At 51.1% G+C, this 18,698-nt stretch overlaps 1 protein-coding gene across 1 annotated transcript in view; it reads left to right on the top strand.

The window, feature by feature from the left end:
• Positions 1-18,698, top strand: part of CEP350 (centrosomal protein 350) — a 1,478,431-nt gene that overhangs the window by 1,188,896 nt on the left and 270,837 nt on the right. The window contains exon 29 of the mRNA XM_078643560.1: positions 18,132-18,319. Within this exon, the coding sequence (XP_078499686.1) occupies positions 18,132-18,319 (188 nt within the window). The remainder of the gene's footprint in view (positions 1-18,131; positions 18,320-18,698) is intronic.

The raw sequence follows: 18,698 nt of genomic DNA, 5'->3' as shown, positions 1-18,698 counted from the left end.
AGCAATTGTGTGGCTCTCCTTTGCAGACAAAGGCAGAAAAGGCTCCTCACTGTTAGAGAAGAGATTGCTGAAAACTAATATGTCCTGAAGAATGCTCTGATAGATGGGTTTGGCCTAACCAATGAGAAGTACAGATTGCTGTTCAGAGACACCCAGAAGACGCAGACTCCGGACTGGACAGATTTTGTAGATTGTGCTACTAAGGCTCTGGAAGGCTGGTTACTGGGCAGTAAAGTAAGTGACTATACAAGATTGTATAACCTTATAATGAGAGAACAGATTCTTAATAATTGTCAGAACCAGTTATTGCATCAGCACTTGATTGACTCTGATTTGACGTCTCTCCAAGAATTGAGTATGAAGGCAGACAAATGGGTCAGAACCAGGGTGAAGCAGAAGGTACAGAACCAAGGTGGTGACCAGAAGAAGCAAGACTAACAGGGTGGGGAGAAAGCAAAAGACCAGAAGTCTTCTCAAGGTCCCCAAAAAGCTTCTAATGGTGGGGGGTCCCAACAATCCAAAAAGAAAGAATGTCAAAAGAAACCTTGGTGCAAAGTTTGTAAAGTAAATACTCACTGGACCAGTGATTGTGCCAAGAAGGAGACCGCTCCAGCCACCATTGCCCCTAAGGCAACTGTTCCCCTTAGTTCAGCTCCAAGTGGTGGTTCTCAACAGAAGGGTGTAGTAGGGTTAACCCTGGGAACTGAGATAGATTCTTGCCTAGTCAGAATACCAACTCAAGCTGTTTTGATCTGTGATGGGGACATAGCCATATCCTCTACTGTGAGTCCCAATAACTTGGGCAAGTACAGACAAACTCCTTTAATCAATGATAAAGTGGCTCAGGCCTACAGGGACCCATGTGCTAGTGTAACAATGGTGACACCCAGCTTTTTGAACCCTGGACAGATCATACTAGGTGAAAATTGCCTAGTGACCAATGCTAGCAATGTCACTACCACATGAGATGGCAGTTGTTTATTTCTCCTGGGGAGGGGTAACTGGCCTTAAGAAGGTTATTGTTAGCTCAGACCTCCCTGTAGAATGTTTGCTTTTGCAATGACCTAGAGACTTCAGCCTGGTCTGAAGGGGAGTTTAGGACACATGCAGAAATGTTAGGCATCTCAGCACATGTGCTTGCTGTGACTAGGTCACAGGTCAAAAATTGCAACACTGAACAGGCACTGGATTCTGGAATAATGGACCAGTTGCCTACCAGGAGAAGAAGTAGTAGGGTCAAGGCAGTGCCTTCCCCCTTGCCTCAGGATGAGGATCAGCCTTCTGAGGAAGCTGATTGTGAGCCTGAAGACGGAACTGTCCTAGAAGAGCTTGAACCTGATCGGGTTGAGTTTCTTGGGACAGGGGGACCTTCCAGGGCAGATCTGAGCCAGGCTGCAGGGAATGCTAGTGGAACCCATGGAGTCTATTGGGATGAAGGGCTCCTGTATTCAGAGGCTAGAGACCCCAAGCCTGGAGCTTCCAGGAGGTTGGTCATACCTTTGGCTTTCAGGGGCTTCCTTTTGACACTAGCCCATGATATTCCCCTTGCAGGACATCTTGGCCAGAACAAGACTTGGGACAGGCTTGTCCCTCACTTTCACTGGCCTCACCTGTCAGAAGACACCAAGGAGTTTTGTCGCTCCTGTGTCACCTGCCAAGCCAGTGGCAAATCAGGTGGCACTACAAAGGCCCCCCTTATACCACTACCTGTGGTGGGGGTTCCCTTTGAAAGTGTAGGGATTGACATTGTTGGACCAATGGATCCCCAAACAGCCTCTGGGCACAGGTTTATACTGGTGGTAGTGGATTATGCCACCAGATACCCAGAAGCTATTCCACTTAGGACCACTGCAGCACCTATTGTGGCAAGCGCCCTCTTGGGAGTTTTCTCAAGAGTGGGTTTCCCTAAGGAGGTTGTATCAGCCAGAGGTGCAAACTAGTTACCTGACTGCAATGTGGAAGTAGTCTAGAGTGAACTATACGTTCACCACACCCTATCACCCACAATGCAATGGTCTAGTTGAAAGATTCAACAAGACCTTAAAGGGCATGATTAAGGGTCTCCCTGAAAAGCTCAGGCGGAGATGGGACATCCTACTGCCCTGCCTTTTATTTGCTTACCGAGAGGTCCCACAAAAGGGGGTTGGCTACAGCCTTTTTTAACTTTTGTTTGGGCATCATGTAAGAGGCCCCCTTTGTCTGGTAAAGGAAGGATGGGAGTTAACTCTCAAACTTCCCAAACAGGACATTGTGGACTATGCACTTGGTCTCCGCTCCCGGATGGCTGAGTACATGAAAAAGGCATCCAAAAACCTTGAGGTTAGTCAGGAATTGCAAAAGGCCTGGCATGACCAAAAGGCTGTGCTGACTGTTTACCAGCCAGGACATAAAGTGTGGGTGTTGAAGTCTGTGGCCCCAGCAGCTCTCCAAGACAAGCGGAGTGGACCCCACACTATTGTTGAACGGAAGGGAGAAGTCACCTATCTGGTTGACCTTGGAACTCCCAGGAGCCCCCACTGGGTGCTTCATGTCAACAGACTGAAACCATATGTTGACAGGGCAGACATGGGCTTGCTCATGGCTACTGATGAAGGACAGGAGGAAGAGAGTGGTTTTGTGTGGACTACAGAGGTCTCAATGATGTCACTAGGACAAATGCCCATCCAATACCCAGGGCAGATGAGCTCATAGACAGGTTGGCATCTGCCAAATTTCTGAGCACATTTGACCTGACTGCTGGCTACTGACAGATCAGACTAGCTGATGATGCAAAGCCAAAGACAGCATTTTCAACCCCTGGTGGACATTATCAATTTGTGGTAATGCCCTTTGGTCTGAAAAATGCACCTGCCACATTTCAAAGGTTGGTGAACCCAGTCCTTTCGGGCCTGGATGACTACTTTGCAGCTTATCTAGATGATATGGCTGTCTTTAGCTCCACCTGGGAAGATCACCTGATCCACCTGAAAAATGTTTTGGAGGCCCTGCAAAAGGCAGGCCTAACTATCTAGGCTACGAAGTGCCAGATAGGGCAGAGTCAGGTTGTATATCTGTGCCACCTTGTAGGTGGAGGCCAGGTTCAACCATTGCAGAGCAAAATCCAGACCATAATGGACTGGACTGCTCCAACCACGCAGACTCAGGTCAGAGCTTTCTTGGGCCTGACTGGGTATTACAGGAAATTTGTCAAGGGGTATGTATGGTTCCATTGTGACACCTCTTAATGACTTAACTTCCAAGAAAATGCCTAAGAAAGTTCAGTGGACAGTAAGCTGTCAAAAGGCATTTGATGACCTGAAGCAGGCCATGTGCACTGCACCAATTCTGCAAAGTCCAGACTACTCCAAAGAATTCATTGTTCAAACAGTTGCTTCTGAGTTGGGGGTAGGGGCTGTGCTATCACAATTGAATAAAGATGGTCAAGACCAGCCAGTAGCTTTTATTAGCAGAAGGCTGACCCCTAGAGAGAAACATTGGTCAGCTATTGAGAGGGAGGCCTTTGCTGTGGTTTGGGCCCTGAAGAAGCTGAGACCATACTTGTTTGGCACTCACTTCAAAGTTCAGACAGACCATAAGCCCCTCTTGTGGCTAAAACAGATGAAGGGTGAAAATCCCAAACTGCTCAGGTTGTCCATTTCTCTACAGGGGATGGACTTTACAGTAGAACATAGACCTGGGAGTAACCATGCCAATGCAGATGGACTCTCCAGATATTTCCACTTAGAACATGAAGACTCAACTGGTCAAGGTTAGTTTAACCCCTTCCGTGCTGATGACGGCCGGGAGCCATCATGGCACACAGTGCTCGTGTGCTGATGACGGCTCCCAGCCGTCATGACCGCACCCGCGATTGGAATGTGCCGCACAGGCGCAGAATCTTGGCCGCGCCCAAGGGATTAATGTCCCTGCGTTTGGGGGGGGTGGGTGGAGGAGAGTAGGGTCTGCTTCCTATGGGTACCCCCACTTTTTGCTGTGATTCTCTGGTTTTTCGACTTTAGTCTGGCTGTGGCCCTGCTAATCAGGGCCACAGCCTAGATGTTCTCTCACTAAATTGATACCATGTACTTTAGTTACATACCAGATTGGTTACTCGGTCAACCTTGTGAGCCCCTGTATAGTTTACCCTAGGTACCCAGGGCATAGGTGCACCCTAGGCCTACCAGGGGCTGCAGCTTGTATTATGCCACCCCTGGTTTGCCTTCCAAACTGGCACCACAGGTCTGTTCTTACAGCCTGGGTAAGGTGGTGTAATCACCCCTTACTTAGATATAGTATACCTATATCTATATACATATATAGACACATATAAACCTATATGTCACTCCTATGGCAGGCCTTGACAATCCTGGAGGCAGAGTGCTTGGTTTTATGTGAGAGGGTGCCCTAGCATGAGCTGAGCCCCTCTGCAGCTTTCGGAACCATCTCCTTACAGCTGTTCTATGATACAGCCATACCATATACTCTTAAGTGCATTCTAATCCTCGCGGTTGTGGGGGGCGTGGCTAAGCAAGCCACGATGGCGGACGCGGTCTGCTGAGGCTCTGCAGCCGGGCTGCCCAGAAGTCGGCTCATCCTCGTCGACCAGGGGGGTGAATCACCTCCCCTAGCATCGGAACCGTGGCTGCATCAGAGGGTGCCTGAAAACAGCGGTAATCGGCGGTGCCCGCAGAGCTATGGGCGGCGACACCTAACCCCGGGCCCGGATACAAGATGGCGGCTACCAGTCATTAGCCCGGACTACCTCTCAGCGACGCGCCGGGCCAGGCGACCTCCGGCTACGAGTGAGCCCAGCGAACACCCCGTGCCCGGGCAGAGCGAGGTGCCGACTCTACATCCCTTACCGCCAACCACTGCGGACCCGCCATGCATCGGCGGGGGTCCGCGAGCAGCCGAAGCCTGACGGTGGCACCTCAACAGCGGCGGCGGCACCGTGGGGCTGTACACCCTTGACCCGCCATGCATCGGCGGGGTCCGCGACCAGCCGAAGCCTGACGGCGGCACCTCAACAGCGGCGGCAGCACCGTGGGGCTGTACACCCTTGACGGCGCCGGTGACCTTCTCCGGCATTCAGCGGGGGCGGATTCTGGGACCGGTGACAGGGGCACCCCCTTCAACGGACTTTTGACCGGCTTAGTTTTTGCGCCGGGGGTGCCTGATCTTAAAATGGCGCTCGCGCGGTGCTCGCGTCCCTCGACCGGCCCACCCCGGAGGATCGGAGCACGGTGCTCCAGAAGGTGAGCGGCACATAATATTGCCCCCCCCCCCCCACTGCTCCTGCGGGCCACCCCCCCTCTGTCTGGCCAGGACGCTCGGGGGGGCCAAATTGTGGACTATCCTTGCCTGACCCCAACATGGCGGCCCGGGCACAGCGAACAGGCTAACACCGGGCAGCCGCCCCCTCACAGATGCAACGAGTGGGCGCCTAGGCTACCCCTACCCCGGGCAAGAAGCACTGGAGTGTCACGGATCCTGCGTTCTTCATGGCTGGCCCCCGGGGGATGGCCGGGACGAGCGCTGCCGCCATCCTCTGTGGGCCCCACGTGCGGGGATGGACGGCGACCTAGACGGGGAGCAACTGTGACATAAGGACACCCCCTGAAAGCACGGCTGGCGGCGCGACGGAACGGGCCCCGCTGGGGTACTGGCAACCTGCGGGCCCCCTTCATCAAGAAGTCCACGAGCAGGGCGATCGCCTTCCAAGAGCGCGCTGCCCCGGCCATGCCCCGGCGGCTAACTCTGCAAGGAGCGGGGGAGATACCTATGGACAGCAGAATGGGGAATCCTAGGGCCACTCAACAAACATCGGTCCCAGAGACGGCGCCGGAAAATCAGCCCCGCACCAGCACGCTCCCTAAAACATCCACGACCAGGCCGGATCCGACCATCTCTGACAAACTGGACCAAGTCCTGGCAGCCATTGAACTCTCCAGGGCCTCCATGGAGGAACGCCTAGGCACCCTCACCACGGACATCAACCTTATATGCGACGACCATCAGAAATTAGCCGATAAGCTGAGGGAGGGGGAGAAATCCCTCGCTGATGTACAGCCCGCCTTGAGTGCGCAGGGGCAAACTCTTCAAACGGCCCTGGGTCGCCTGTCCACTATAGAGGAGCGTCTGGATGATTAGGAAGGACGTTCTCGACGTTGCAGCATACGATTGCTGGTCTTCCGGAGGGCATTGAGGGGGCACACCCCATCAAATATGTGGAGGCCTGGGTCAAATCCTTCACCCCAACCAAGTACCGCACAGCTTTTTTCTCCATAGAGCGCGCCCACCGGGTACCTGCATGCAAACCGCCGCCCGGCAGCGCACCTCGCCCACTGCTTGCGAAATTCCTCCATTTTCAAGATCGCGACGCTTTGCTGCAGGCCGCCAGGCATGCGGGTCCATTGCAAGTTGAAAACCAACACGTCATGATCTTCCCTGACTACTCCAAAGCGGTACAAAAGCTCAGGACATCTTTTCTGGAGGTGAAACGTCGCTTGCGGGCGAATGACATTCAGTACTCTCTGCTATTTCCAGCCCGCCTGAAAATCATACATGCCGGTACCACGCACTTCTTTTCCACTGCAGTAGATGCCTGCGAATGGGCAGATCACCACTGCACACAAGGTCCAGCTGCGGATGCACCACGGGGGCGCGCACAAAGGACACCACGCAGCAGGAGGCGCGCCTCACAACCGACGCAGACGCAGGGCCGACGGGGCTGGAGGGAGCCCACAGGGAGCCAAATGGTTGACTCCCGGGACTTGGAGCAGATCATACGGGAACGTCGCAAGGCCCTCCAGGCTGTTACTGATCTAGGGGCTCCCCCTCCTGAGGGGGACTTTGAGGGGGACCCCCACCTCTTCTCTTCGGTAAGCGAAGGAGACCGCAACAAGGCCCATTCCACAGCTGACCCTATCACCCTACCCCAGGTAACTCCTCTAATTGCTGATCCCCTGCAATGAAGGAAACGAAAAGAAGTGGTCCGGAAACATCCCGCACCAATGGACACGGGTGAGCGGTTGATCCCAACAGAAAGTTACCCACATTACACGTCACGGCATGTATGACGCACTACACTCTTCAATGACGAACATTGTTCCTTTTAACGCCCCGGCGAGACCATACCTCGCAGGCACACACTGCCACCCCCACAAATTGACTGTTCGCTCTCCTATTTAGTGAGAGTTGGTTTGGACGTATCGTGCTTCCCGATACGCCCCAGGTATTGGGACAGTTTCCCCACCCAGTTACAAGTTTTACTCACTCTGTTTTCCTTTACCCTACACCCCGCGGAGGACACGAACATCAGGGCAACTAGCACATCCGGATAGGGGTTGGTATGGGCCCTTGATGAGGACAGTGTGGCTGGGTCGCTATCAGCACCCATGACCTCACCACTTAGGATCGCGCTCCATGGCGCAGGCAGTGTTTATCAGGCTCCCCAATGCAGTGCACAGATGTTAGTATTATAACCCTAAACACACGGGGTCTCCACACACCACGCAAGAGATATGCAGCCTACGCTTCCATCAAGTGCCAACATGCCCAAATTGCATTTCTGCAAGAGACGCATCTCACTACGCCAGAGATTGACAGACTGCGATCCCGTTGGCGGGGAACTATATGTGCCACATCATACTCCGCATTTGCACGAGGTGCGCTGATATGAGTCCTCCCGGGCACCCCATTTCAGGAAACACGCAGAGTAGCGGACTGAAAGGGTAGGTATGCCCTGTTAGAAGGCATACTGGATGGACAACCCGTTCTGCTGGGCAGCATATATACGCCAAATGTCGAGCAGGATAGGTTCTGGGACTCCCTCACAGGCGTGTTGGCCCAATTTGCATCTCTCCCGTGGATTTTAAGGGGAGACTATAATTGTGAGCTTGATGTTACACTTGACAGATTACACCCACCACCACCACACACTCCTGCCATTACACGGTCCGAACGATTCCGCCGCTGGGTTAGTCACTGGGCGTTAGTGGACGCGTGGAGAGCTCACCACCCTCCGGCGAAGCTGTACTTATTTCACTCCATCCCCCACAACTTGCGGATTCGATTAGATTGATTCTTATGCACCCCGTCACTGATCCCTAAAGTCCAACACACTGATTATCTAGGCCGGGTAATCTCAGACCACGATGCACACATATAGCGCGTGCAGTGGAGGCCCCCTCACCCACCGGTGTCCACATGGCGCCTCCCACGGGACTGTCTGACAGACCAGGTATTCCAGCGCGAGCATGCACGGAGTATCCAGGAGTATTTCACTCAGAACGCGGGGTCCGCCACCTCCAGGCTAGTGGAGTGGGATGCTTTTAAAAAGTGGCTCGGGGGGCATGCATCAAGCAGGTAGTGGGGGTGTGCCGCACACTGGAGCAAACACTCGTCAACACGGAACGCAAGCTAGCAACACTCACGAAACGGGAGGATGCTGACACCGCAAAAGTGGCCCAGATGGTGGAGGCCAAACACAATATTCTACCGCCCTAGCAGACCTGCGCAATTATAACTTTAGAGCTTATGCCACCCGGGTGCATAAGGAGCTGGACAAAACGGGCACGCTTTTAGCGTGGTTAGTGAAACAAGACACTGATACCAAACCCATCACCGAAATCCTGACTCCCGCAGGAGTCCTAGTGCGATCCCAGTTGGACATTTTAGCTGCTTTCCAGCAACATTACACTGCGATTTATAGCACCCCGACACATTTCCGGTAGAAGCGATAAGTAATTTCCTAGATCCGCTGCCAATACCGCACATCACGGACGCAAGTAAGGCCACACTAAATGCTAAAATATCGGAGGCGGATGTCTCCTGCGCGATACGCGAGTTGGCGCGGAATAAGGCACCGGGACTCGGCGGTCTGCCCCTCGAGTATTACAGTACCTTCTCTGCCCTTTTGGTCCCTCGTCTGGCAGCAACTTTGTGGACGCATTTGAGAGGGGGGAACTTCCGGGCTCTCTCCGTGAGTCAGATAGTGACGTTTCTTAAACCGCACCGAGACCTGCAGCTGTCCTGCGGCGGGCGGGAATAGGTCCAACCCTTCTACGGTACACACGGCTGCTATACACTAACCTTACATCTCGTGTCAGACTCGGTCGGTACATCTCCTCTCCGCTACAGGTTCAGAGGGGTACTAGACAGGGCTGCCCCCTGTCACCCCTGATCTTTGCCTTGGCGGTGAAACCCCTGGCGATACGTTTACGCCGGGAGGGAACTGCCTGGGGTATCCCCATTGCGGACACTGTCCATTGCGTCTCCATGTACGCGGACGGCCTCCTTCTGTATATCCGGGATATAACTGCGGATCTGTCACCCATATGGACAGCCTTGACGGAGTTTGCGGAGGCGTCTGGTCTCCAGGTGAACTGGGATAAATCTACAATATATCCATTGCACCAGTCCCTGGAGCCACGGGAGATACGAGTCGGTGCGCAGAGTCTACCGTGGAACGCGGGCGCTCCCCGCTATCTTGGTGTCCGCCTATACCATTCCCCCGCTGACATTTACGAGGGCAATCACCGTAAGGTGTTAGCCGGCATTAGGTCGTCGGTGGGATTCTGGAGAAGCCTCCCATTTTTGCCGATCGGTCGGGTGGCCATAGCCAAGATGGTCATTGTTCCCCGACTATTATATTACTTTATGAATCTGCCAGTCATTCCACCCGGGAGCTTCTTCCGTGAATTAGATGCGCTCCTTCAAGCACTTGTATGGGGGTCTGGATGCCACCGTATAGCTCTCGCCAAACTGCAGCTGCCCACCACCCAGGGGGGTCTGGGCGCCCCCACCTTTGAGTCGTATATCCTGGCAGCGCAGCTCCAGTGGCTGTCGTACTGGACGGCAGGTAGGCATACCGGGGAGACCTGCACAGCGCTGGGCCCTGTCCCTATTCCCGAGCTGCGCCGTCTGCTGCTGCCAGGCACCAAACCTCGTCGGATGTATCCATTGCAGGTATCGGTATCTCGCCGGTGTATGCAAAGGATTCATCGCATCGCGGCGACGACACCGTGCTATTCCCCACGACTGCCGCTGGTCAGCTGGCCGAAGAGGGACACCTATTTCACGCAGGCCATGCTCCGCGCATGGACGGAGTCTGAGATAACGGAGGCAGAGGGGCTGTTCGCGGAGGGACAACTTCGTCCATACGAACAGTTCATGGAAGACTACGACCTCCCCCGGGGCAGTTTTTAACGCACCGACAACTTATAGACAGTTTTCGCCCATACTGTGATCTTACAGTTGGCGAGCCGGCAACACACCCGGTCGTCCACACCAATCTATACATTGGCATAGGCCGACACCTTGTTACTTGGCTGTATAAGTCTATCAGGGAACTTAAACACAGGCCACTGCATACACTGAGACCCACCTGGGAGTATGAGCTCGGGCGACAGTTACATGACAGGGAATAGGTTAGAGCGCTGGAATTCCCCAAAAAAGTGTCCAGAATCGCGCGGTGCAAAAACATACAGTTCTACATTTTACACAGGGCGTATCAGACACCAGCGCGCCTCCAGCGGATTTTCCTAGATACACAGGTGGCTTTCTCCTGAAGCGCACTTTTAACACATGTTCTGTAGCTGCCCAGTTTTACATCAATACTGGTCGACCATACTCGACTCTACCCACACACTCACGGGCCTCGCAGAGCTACACTCGTGGGAAGCGGTTGCTCTGGGACTATTCCGTAGGCCAAAAACGCACAAAGTACAGGTCCGCTTTGCAGCTCTGTCCCTGCTTTTAGCCAAAAGAAACATCGCGGAGGAGGAAACCCTGAGGGAGCAGGAAGCAAGGGGCCAGCGCAAACATCCCATATCGTTGCAGTGGGCCATGTTGTCCCACCAGTTTAAACAGTCTCACACGCGCACTACCCCCGACACCTCCCAATGTGATCCTGCGGCCCCGGCGGTGCCAGCACCACAATAGGGCTCCTATGCTGTAATCCTCAGCCCCCCACCCCCAAATTAGCTGCAATGGTCTGGGCACACTGGTGCACGCTGTTCATCCTGTAGTGTCTGATGGCCCTTTCGTATGGATGGCCCCTGTGAACACTGTGAAACTCACCTAACAGTCTGTAGCTGATACGATCCAGACATCCTCCACAATCCTACTCCCCTGCCTGTGTCTCCGTCCCCCCCTTCCCGCATAAGGTCCACAGTTTATCTCCCCCAGTTCCCCCTCAAACTCACATTGCAGCAACGTCAGATGGACTCATACCCCTAAGGCTCCTGCCATGCGAAAGCAGCTTGTCTTCTAATTGCATATTTGTACCACTGTGGAGCAGCTATGCGTATCATAATGTAATGTGAGTACATTTGAAAAATGTTAATAAAAATATTTTAAAAAATAAAATAAAATCATCGTGGTTAATGCTAACTTTGGTTTGGCTTTATCAAAACGTGTTGTGTAAGGTGTTACTTTGGAACACTTCCCTCCCCCCCCCCCCCGTCAGTCCTGGCGTCGAGGGTAGCATTCCACCCTTCTAGAGGGAGAAGACATGTAGTTACTGGTAAACCCGGTTAAAGTTAAATAGAGCCTCAGCATCACAAAATGGATGCTGCTGCCACAGACACGAGTCTGCCCTCCTGCTGCTGGACGAAACGCCAACAGGGGAGGCCTGGACAATAGGTTTCCTGTCCAGGGAGGTGCTGGCACCTCCCCAGACAGGCTTTTGTGTATTGGGCCAGGGAGGGCTGCATTCAGTGAATGCTTTCCAGACACTGCCTGGGGCACACTAGGTGCTCCATGCATTTCCCAGTTCAAACCGGTTGCTGGGGCACTCTGCCCCAGCTCTGGCGCGAAACTGGACAAAGGGAAAGGGTTCTAACCACCCCCTTCCCAGGTCCACCCATAGGAGGGACCATAAAGGTAGTTCAGCCTCTAAACTTAGAATAAGTATAGGATCCCAGTCCCTAGGACTTTAGATTATCCTGGACGAAACTTTGAAACATAAATCCTGGACCTTCGACATTCCATTTCGACTGGAAAACGGAAGACATCTCCCTTGTGGTCATGGAGTGACCACCCTGTTCAAACAGGCACCAACAGCAACTTTGCCGGTCTGCATTTTCGAGGCTCCCGCCGGATCCCGAAGAATCTGCGACACAGGACACGGACTTCCAGACATCTCTGACCCCAACCTTCGCTCACAGCAAAGCTGAGACCTGTGGCGGACACGAGAGACGTGGTACCGGAACTCCTGGACATCATGCATTTTGCAAGCTGCACTCATTTCCCGAGGTATCCCGATGTTGTGCATTGGGGTGCTTGAAGCCCCAGCCCCGAGCACCATTTGCACCGAAGCTCAGAGGCCCACACTCCACGAGTGTCCCGTGTGCCCCGCTTTTGCATTTCAGCTCGACGCGTCTTCCCGATTTCTAGTCCGTTGGCTAGTGAGCCCCCGGAAGACTTACTTTTAAATCTAACTTGCTTTCCTGGTTGCTCCAGGCTTGCTCCCGCTTCCCTACAAAGGAGTAGCCCACCAGACTTTGCTGATCTGCAACGAAGTCAATCTCGACATCCTACGTGGATTGCGTTTGCCAAGGCTTTTTGGGTCCAATCCGGATACCGACACCGCAGTCAAATAGATCCTTCGTGGGACAGCTCGAATCCGCTCCTGGTCGTCGTCGACACCTCCTGGACCTCGTGGCTGAAGAGACAAGCTTCACCTTTTCACCTGAAATCACCCGACATTGGCTGTCAGCTTTCCATTGCCGTCCTGGTCATTGGCAAGTGACCCAGACTCTGTCCCTTCTGCTTTCAGGTTATTCAGATCTTCGATCCACCCTTGGATCCACCCGGACATTTTTCCTCTGGACGCATACAGCACTTCTTTGCAGCTCTCCATTGAAATCGATGCCGAAACCCGACATCAAAAGACACCTATGCACCCGGCTTCCGTAGGTGAGGTAACACGAGTACTCTGTAGCCTCAAGGGTATTGGCCCTGTGCAACTTATCGTATGCTAATTGAGATCCTTGTAATGTACTTTGACCTCTGACCTCATAAAGAGTGCAGAGGGATTGTGTTTAGAATAAATACATATATAATTGATATATACCTTGTGTGGTGTACTTTCATTTGGTACTCAAGGGATTATAATTGATAAAACAACTAGCTTAATTCGCTCTCTGAAGTCTTAGCCTGAAGACTGCTCGTTACAGCTACCCCTAGGATAGCTTTCTATAAGGTTGACTTTACAACCACCATCAATAAGGGTCGATTAGACTGGTGCAAGGTGCCCACTAGAACTAGACTGCATCACTTGCATGGGTACAGAGTGGGCTGGACGACGAAGGTATATCAGGGCATCGTCCACATAAAGAAGACCATATGGGTGGTCTTCCCTGTACTAATCCCCCATGTGATCAATGTTATGCGAAGTCTCTCAGTCACAGGCTCCATCACAAGCGTGAATAGGAGCGGTGAGAGAGGGCAGCCCTGTCTGGTACCCCTGTATAGGCTAAATAGGTCTGAGACCTCTCTACCTGAGCGCACTCGAGCACAAGGGTCAGTATATAATAAATGAACCTATTCAATAAATTTAGGGCCCGACACACCCACAGGTTTGTACATTTGTTTGCATTTACAGCCTCCTCTGTGACTCTGGCTCCCCTGATTATTGGGAGATTTGTCCCTGCAGTGAGCTGTGTTCATTCACTTTCCTGGGTGATAAGAAAAAAAACATACCTGGAATACCAGTGTTGGAAAAAGCCCAATGACTTTCCCTGTATCATACATTGAAAGCTGTGAATGGTGCAGCTTTCCAGACGTCACACTGAGAATATAAATTCTATAAAATTGCGTGTATGTTCCTGAAGTAGAGAAAATTGCTGGGAGTACTTCTGGATATTTTTTTGTGAATTGAGCCTACTGTATTCTAGTCAGAGTAAACAGGTATGGCATTAAAAGCCACCTTCAAGATGCCAGAGCAGCTTATAGGCATCCCCTCAGCTAAGATTAGTCTTTCAGATACTGCAATAAATGCACTAGTCGGACTACCAGAGAGACCACTTCCCCATGTGTATTTGCTTGCAAAAAAATATCAAATGGACTGCTGCTGAGATGACCTCTTTAAATCAAACATCAGTCTCTCCTGCAGCAGAGGCAGTCACCATGAACACTCCATAATCCCTCCTTCGCGATTCTGTAAATAAAATAGGAAACAAAGTTCCATGCAGTCTATGTAAATTGTCAGAGGGATTCCTTTTTTTAAGATCTGCTGCCATTTTAAGTGTGGTTAGTGCGCCAATTATTTTTTTCTTCAGTCGGTTTCTCAGTGGAGAGGTTGTTCCCCACAATAAATTTCACTTCAATCAGCCAGTAGATTGTAGAGCGCTACTTGCCACCCATGAGGGTATACAGGGTTCCAGTTGATAGCCAGGTCTTGAGGTACTTTCGGATCTCCAGAAGTGATGAGGACCATAGGTGAGAGTAGCTTGTTCCACGTCTTCTCTGCTAGGTAGGAGAAGGAGCAACCTCTGCATGTGGGGGGTGAGTGTTAGAGAAAGGGATGCGGAGCAGAGGTATCTGTTGGGCTAATGGATGTTCAGGCTCTGGTTCAAGTAGACAGGTCCGCAGTTGTATATGGCCTTGTATGCATGGGTCAAGAGCTTGAACTAGCATCATTTCTGTACAGGGAGGCAGTGGTGTTCGCTGAAATAGGGGATAATGTGGATTCAGCTAGGGATATCCAGGGCGAGTCTGGCTGCTGCGTTCTGTATGGTTTGTAGTCATCAGAGGAGGTGAGCTCCAATCCCTGCATAGAGAGCATTGCCGTAGTTCAGTCAGCTGGAAATTAGGGTTTGGGTGATAGTACATCTTTGGGCTATCCATTTAAATATCTTACGAAGCATGTGGAGGATAAAGAGGAAGGAGATGGAGTTGACCTGAGTTGGCATGATTAACTTACCCAGAATGATGTCTAGGTTCCTAGCGTGGTCAGTGGGGGTGTGAGTAGGTCAGAGTTCTGAGGGCCACGGAGGGAGATTTGTATTCGAAAATCAGTGCCTCTATCTTGTCCATCTTAAGCTCCATGCAGCTGTCCTTTATCCAGTTGGCAATGTCTGTCATACAGTTGTGGAAGTTGGTGTTGGTGGTGTCTTTGGAGAGGGAGAAAATGAGTTGTGTGTTGGCGTAGGATCAGCTGTTGAGTCTGAGGGTTTTGGTGATGCTGGCAGATGTTTCATATAAGTGTTGAAGAGGGTCAGGCTGAGCGAGGATCTCTTGGGTACTCCACAGAGGACTTCCTTGGGTTCGGAGGTGAAGGGGGAAAGTCTGACTTTTTTTGTTCTTCTGGTAAGGAAAGAGGCGATCCATCTGAGAGCAGCTCATTTTATACCTATGTTGTGCAGCCTTGTGATGAGTGTGTGTTGGGAGACTGTATCGAAGGCTGCTGAGAAGTCTAGGAGTATCTCCTCGGTCAAGTGGGACTCGAATTTCGTCAGTAGAAGTTTGGTGAGGGCTATCGTGTGCTGTGGTGGCTGCAGAATCCAGATTGGGAGGAGTTTAGCAGGAGGTTTGTTTCAGATGTGAGGAGAGTTGTTGATTGATGGCTTTTTCTAATACTTTGGCTTGGAACAGAGCAGGGAGATCGGTCGGTAGTTGTTGTTTGCTGGGGTCTGCCGATGGTTTTTTTTATAGGGTGTTGACTTCTGCATGTTTACAGGCTTTGGGGAGGGGAAGGTGGCCCTGTCAATTGAGGCGTTAAAGAAGAAGATGATGAGTACTTGGCTAATTCATGCTTCACCTAGTTTCAAGATGTGGTGAGGACATTGGTCGGTTGAGGTCCCTGATTGGACCGAGTTCATGATAGAGGCAGTGTCCTGTGGGGCGACCTTGCTTCATTTGGTTAGTCAGATGTCTGTGGTTGTAGCGGAGTTGTGTTGCTTGAAGAAGTTAGTGGGTGGCCTTTGGCTGGGGTTTGAAGTTTTAGTAGGTGTTGCTGATCTTCTAGTAGAAGGAGTTTGCAAGGTTGTCGCAGAGTTCCTGTGGGGAGGTAATGTAGCTTGTTGAAGCTGAGGGGTTGACTAATTATTTTACGATGTTAGAGTACTTTTCTGTTATTGAGCTTTCAATGCTTGAGGCATAGGCCTTTTCCTTCGATGCTCTCAACTGTCTGTGTTCGAGGTTGAGGGCTGTCTTGAAGGCGACCTTGTCGGTTGTTTCGTTGCTTGTGCTCCTTCTCCTACCCAGTTGTTTACAGTGTCATTTTGCGGTTTTGAGGTCTTCAGTGTACCAGCTAGCCTGCTTGTGGACCTTCTGTGGTGTTGTTGCCAATAGGAGCGACTCTCTGGTGCAGATGGTGATCCAGTTGTTTAAGTTTTTGACGCTTTGTTCTAGATTGTTGGCGAGATGGGGTGGGTCACGTTGAGGGCATTGGTCCATCTGTCCTTTGAGACTTGGCTCAAGCTGCGGTAGGGGCCTTTGGGCAGACTGAGGGCATAGGTCAGTGAGTAGTTGAAGTGGAAGATGGAGTGGTCAGTCCAGGTGAGTTCGATGGTGTGGCTGTACCTGATGAGGTCGCTGGAGGTGAAGATGGAGCCTAGCATGTGCCCTGCGGTGTGTGTGGGGTCGTGGACGAGTTGGGTGAGTCCGATGTTGTTCATGCTGTCAAGGAGGTTGGTAGTGTTAATCTCATTGTAGTCGTCAAGATGGAATTTGAGGTCGCCGAGGAAAACATAGTTGTTGGAGTTTGCGGCGAGAGGGGCGATGAAGTCTTCTATGAAGTTGCAGACGGCTGGGTGAGGTCCTGGAGGATGGCAGGCGAGGGTGCCCCTGATGGTAGTTTTTCTGTTTGTTTGGAGTTGGAAGTTGAGGTGTTCCATGGCTGAGATGTTGTCGTCATTTGTGGGTGTGCATCGGATGTATTCCTTTTGTACGATGACGATCCCTCCGCCAGGCATGTTGATGAGGTGGTGGTGGGTGATCTTGTATTCTTCAAATGTTGCAGTTGCAGTGTCAGGCTCATAAGTGGGGTTAAGCTAGGTGTCAGCGAGGATGAGGATGTCAGGTGTGAGGGCTGAGATGAGGTCCCAAGTCTCGGTGGTATGTTTTGCAGTGAGCGTGGGTTGAGAAGGGCTCATCCGAGTTGGTGTTTTTGTTCAAGTGATGTCTGTGGTGTGTTCACGGTGGGGCTGGTCAGTGGGCAGGTGTCTGTGCTGTGGCAGGTAAAGTGGCAGTGGGTGCAGGTGAAAAGTTGTGTCATGGAGCATGGTGCCAGTGTTGGTTGCGGTGTCAGGGGTGTAGAGCTCGGCAATGGGTTATCTTGGAGGGCCAGGGGTCGTGGTGCTGGACATGGTCCAGGCACGGATGGGTGCAGTTGGTCTTGCCTTTAGTGCTCCTTTGGCACATCCGCTGGGTGGGCTCGCTGCGGCTTGCAATAAGTAGGTTCTAGGGAGAGTGAGGCTTCTGTTGGCTGGAAGAACGGTGAGTGGGAAAACCTGGGCAGCTGCAGTGTTAATGGGTGAGGCTGGAATAAGCAGGAACTGTAGGCCACAGGCAAATGGCAGGCTTGGTGTTTAGGTTAAAGTTGAAATAGACTGGTCTTGGGTGTGGAATGGATGCATTTTGTGTGTCAAACAGTTTGAAAGCTAAAGTTCCTAGGCAAGTTGGTCAGGTACATGTATCTCAATATATTTTTAATGGGCAGCAGTCTGTTGACTTATGATACCTGAATTACTTATACTAATAATCATATTCTCAGTGTTGCAGCACTTCACCATGAGGGTAGGATTAGCCAGGTATAATCCAAATGAAATGGAAACTGTGAAATTAGTTTGTGGTGAGGTACGAGTGAAAATATTTCGAAAGCCCTTGTAGTGTGAGGGGAATACTGATAGTGAAAATTCTCATCAGGACTGTTGAAATGGTGAATATATAGTAGGTTTTGCTGAGTCAGGGGAATGTGGGTATCTTAGAGATCTTTTTCATATCAGTGGAGACAGGATCGGGTAGTAATCCAACATTGATTTTATTTGCCAAGTCTGCCAACAGAGAGGCACCTGTTTAGTTAGAATTACTCCTATTAAAAGCAACATAATGCTGCCATTTCAAAAAGTGAACTGTACTTACAAATGCTATTGTTTTACCTCTACTCATGAAAATGATGTCTCCTTTATCACTTTCTACAATAGGCAGTGAAAGGGAGTCCCCTATCCCTTCCTCCCGCCTGCACAGTGAAAACTCAGTCCCGGAGGAGCTGGGTAGCCTCCCCGCTGAAAGCAGAAGCCATGATCCAACGGAGCAGCTCGATCACAGTGCAATTACTGAAGATCTTGCTTCCTCACAGGAGTCAAAGCCACCTATCCCTCCCAGTAAACATGTAAGTTATTAATAGGCATGTTGAATAGCAATTAATTGATTTAGTGCGTTTTGAAATAATGTGTTGAAGATAATGGAGTGTGAAGAATAAAAGTAAAGAGGTAGAAAATATATAAACATTCCATATGGTGATAATGGTAACAAAATACTCATACGTGGTAGGAGGATACAGGTAGAATAGGATGAAGTAATGATAAATCTTGAAAGGAAATAGTATATGTTTTAAAAAAAATCTTTTTATTAAAATTTCGTCAGTTGCAGTGTACAGTATATCATTGACAGACGATTTGGCGACGTGAACAAAGAAGCATACATATGTGAGTCATTAAACCATTAGTATGACAGTTATTCTGGATCTCATCACCGTAACACGTTGATCA

The sequence above is a fragment of the Lissotriton helveticus genome, chromosome 1_1, assembly GCF_964261635.1.
Source record: "Lissotriton helveticus chromosome 1_1, aLisHel1.1, whole genome shotgun sequence".
Classification (NCBI taxonomy): Eukaryota; Metazoa; Chordata; class Amphibia; order Caudata; family Salamandridae; genus Lissotriton; species Lissotriton helveticus.
Note: the sequence above shows the minus strand (reverse complement) of the source record. Positions and strands in the feature narration are given on the sequence as shown.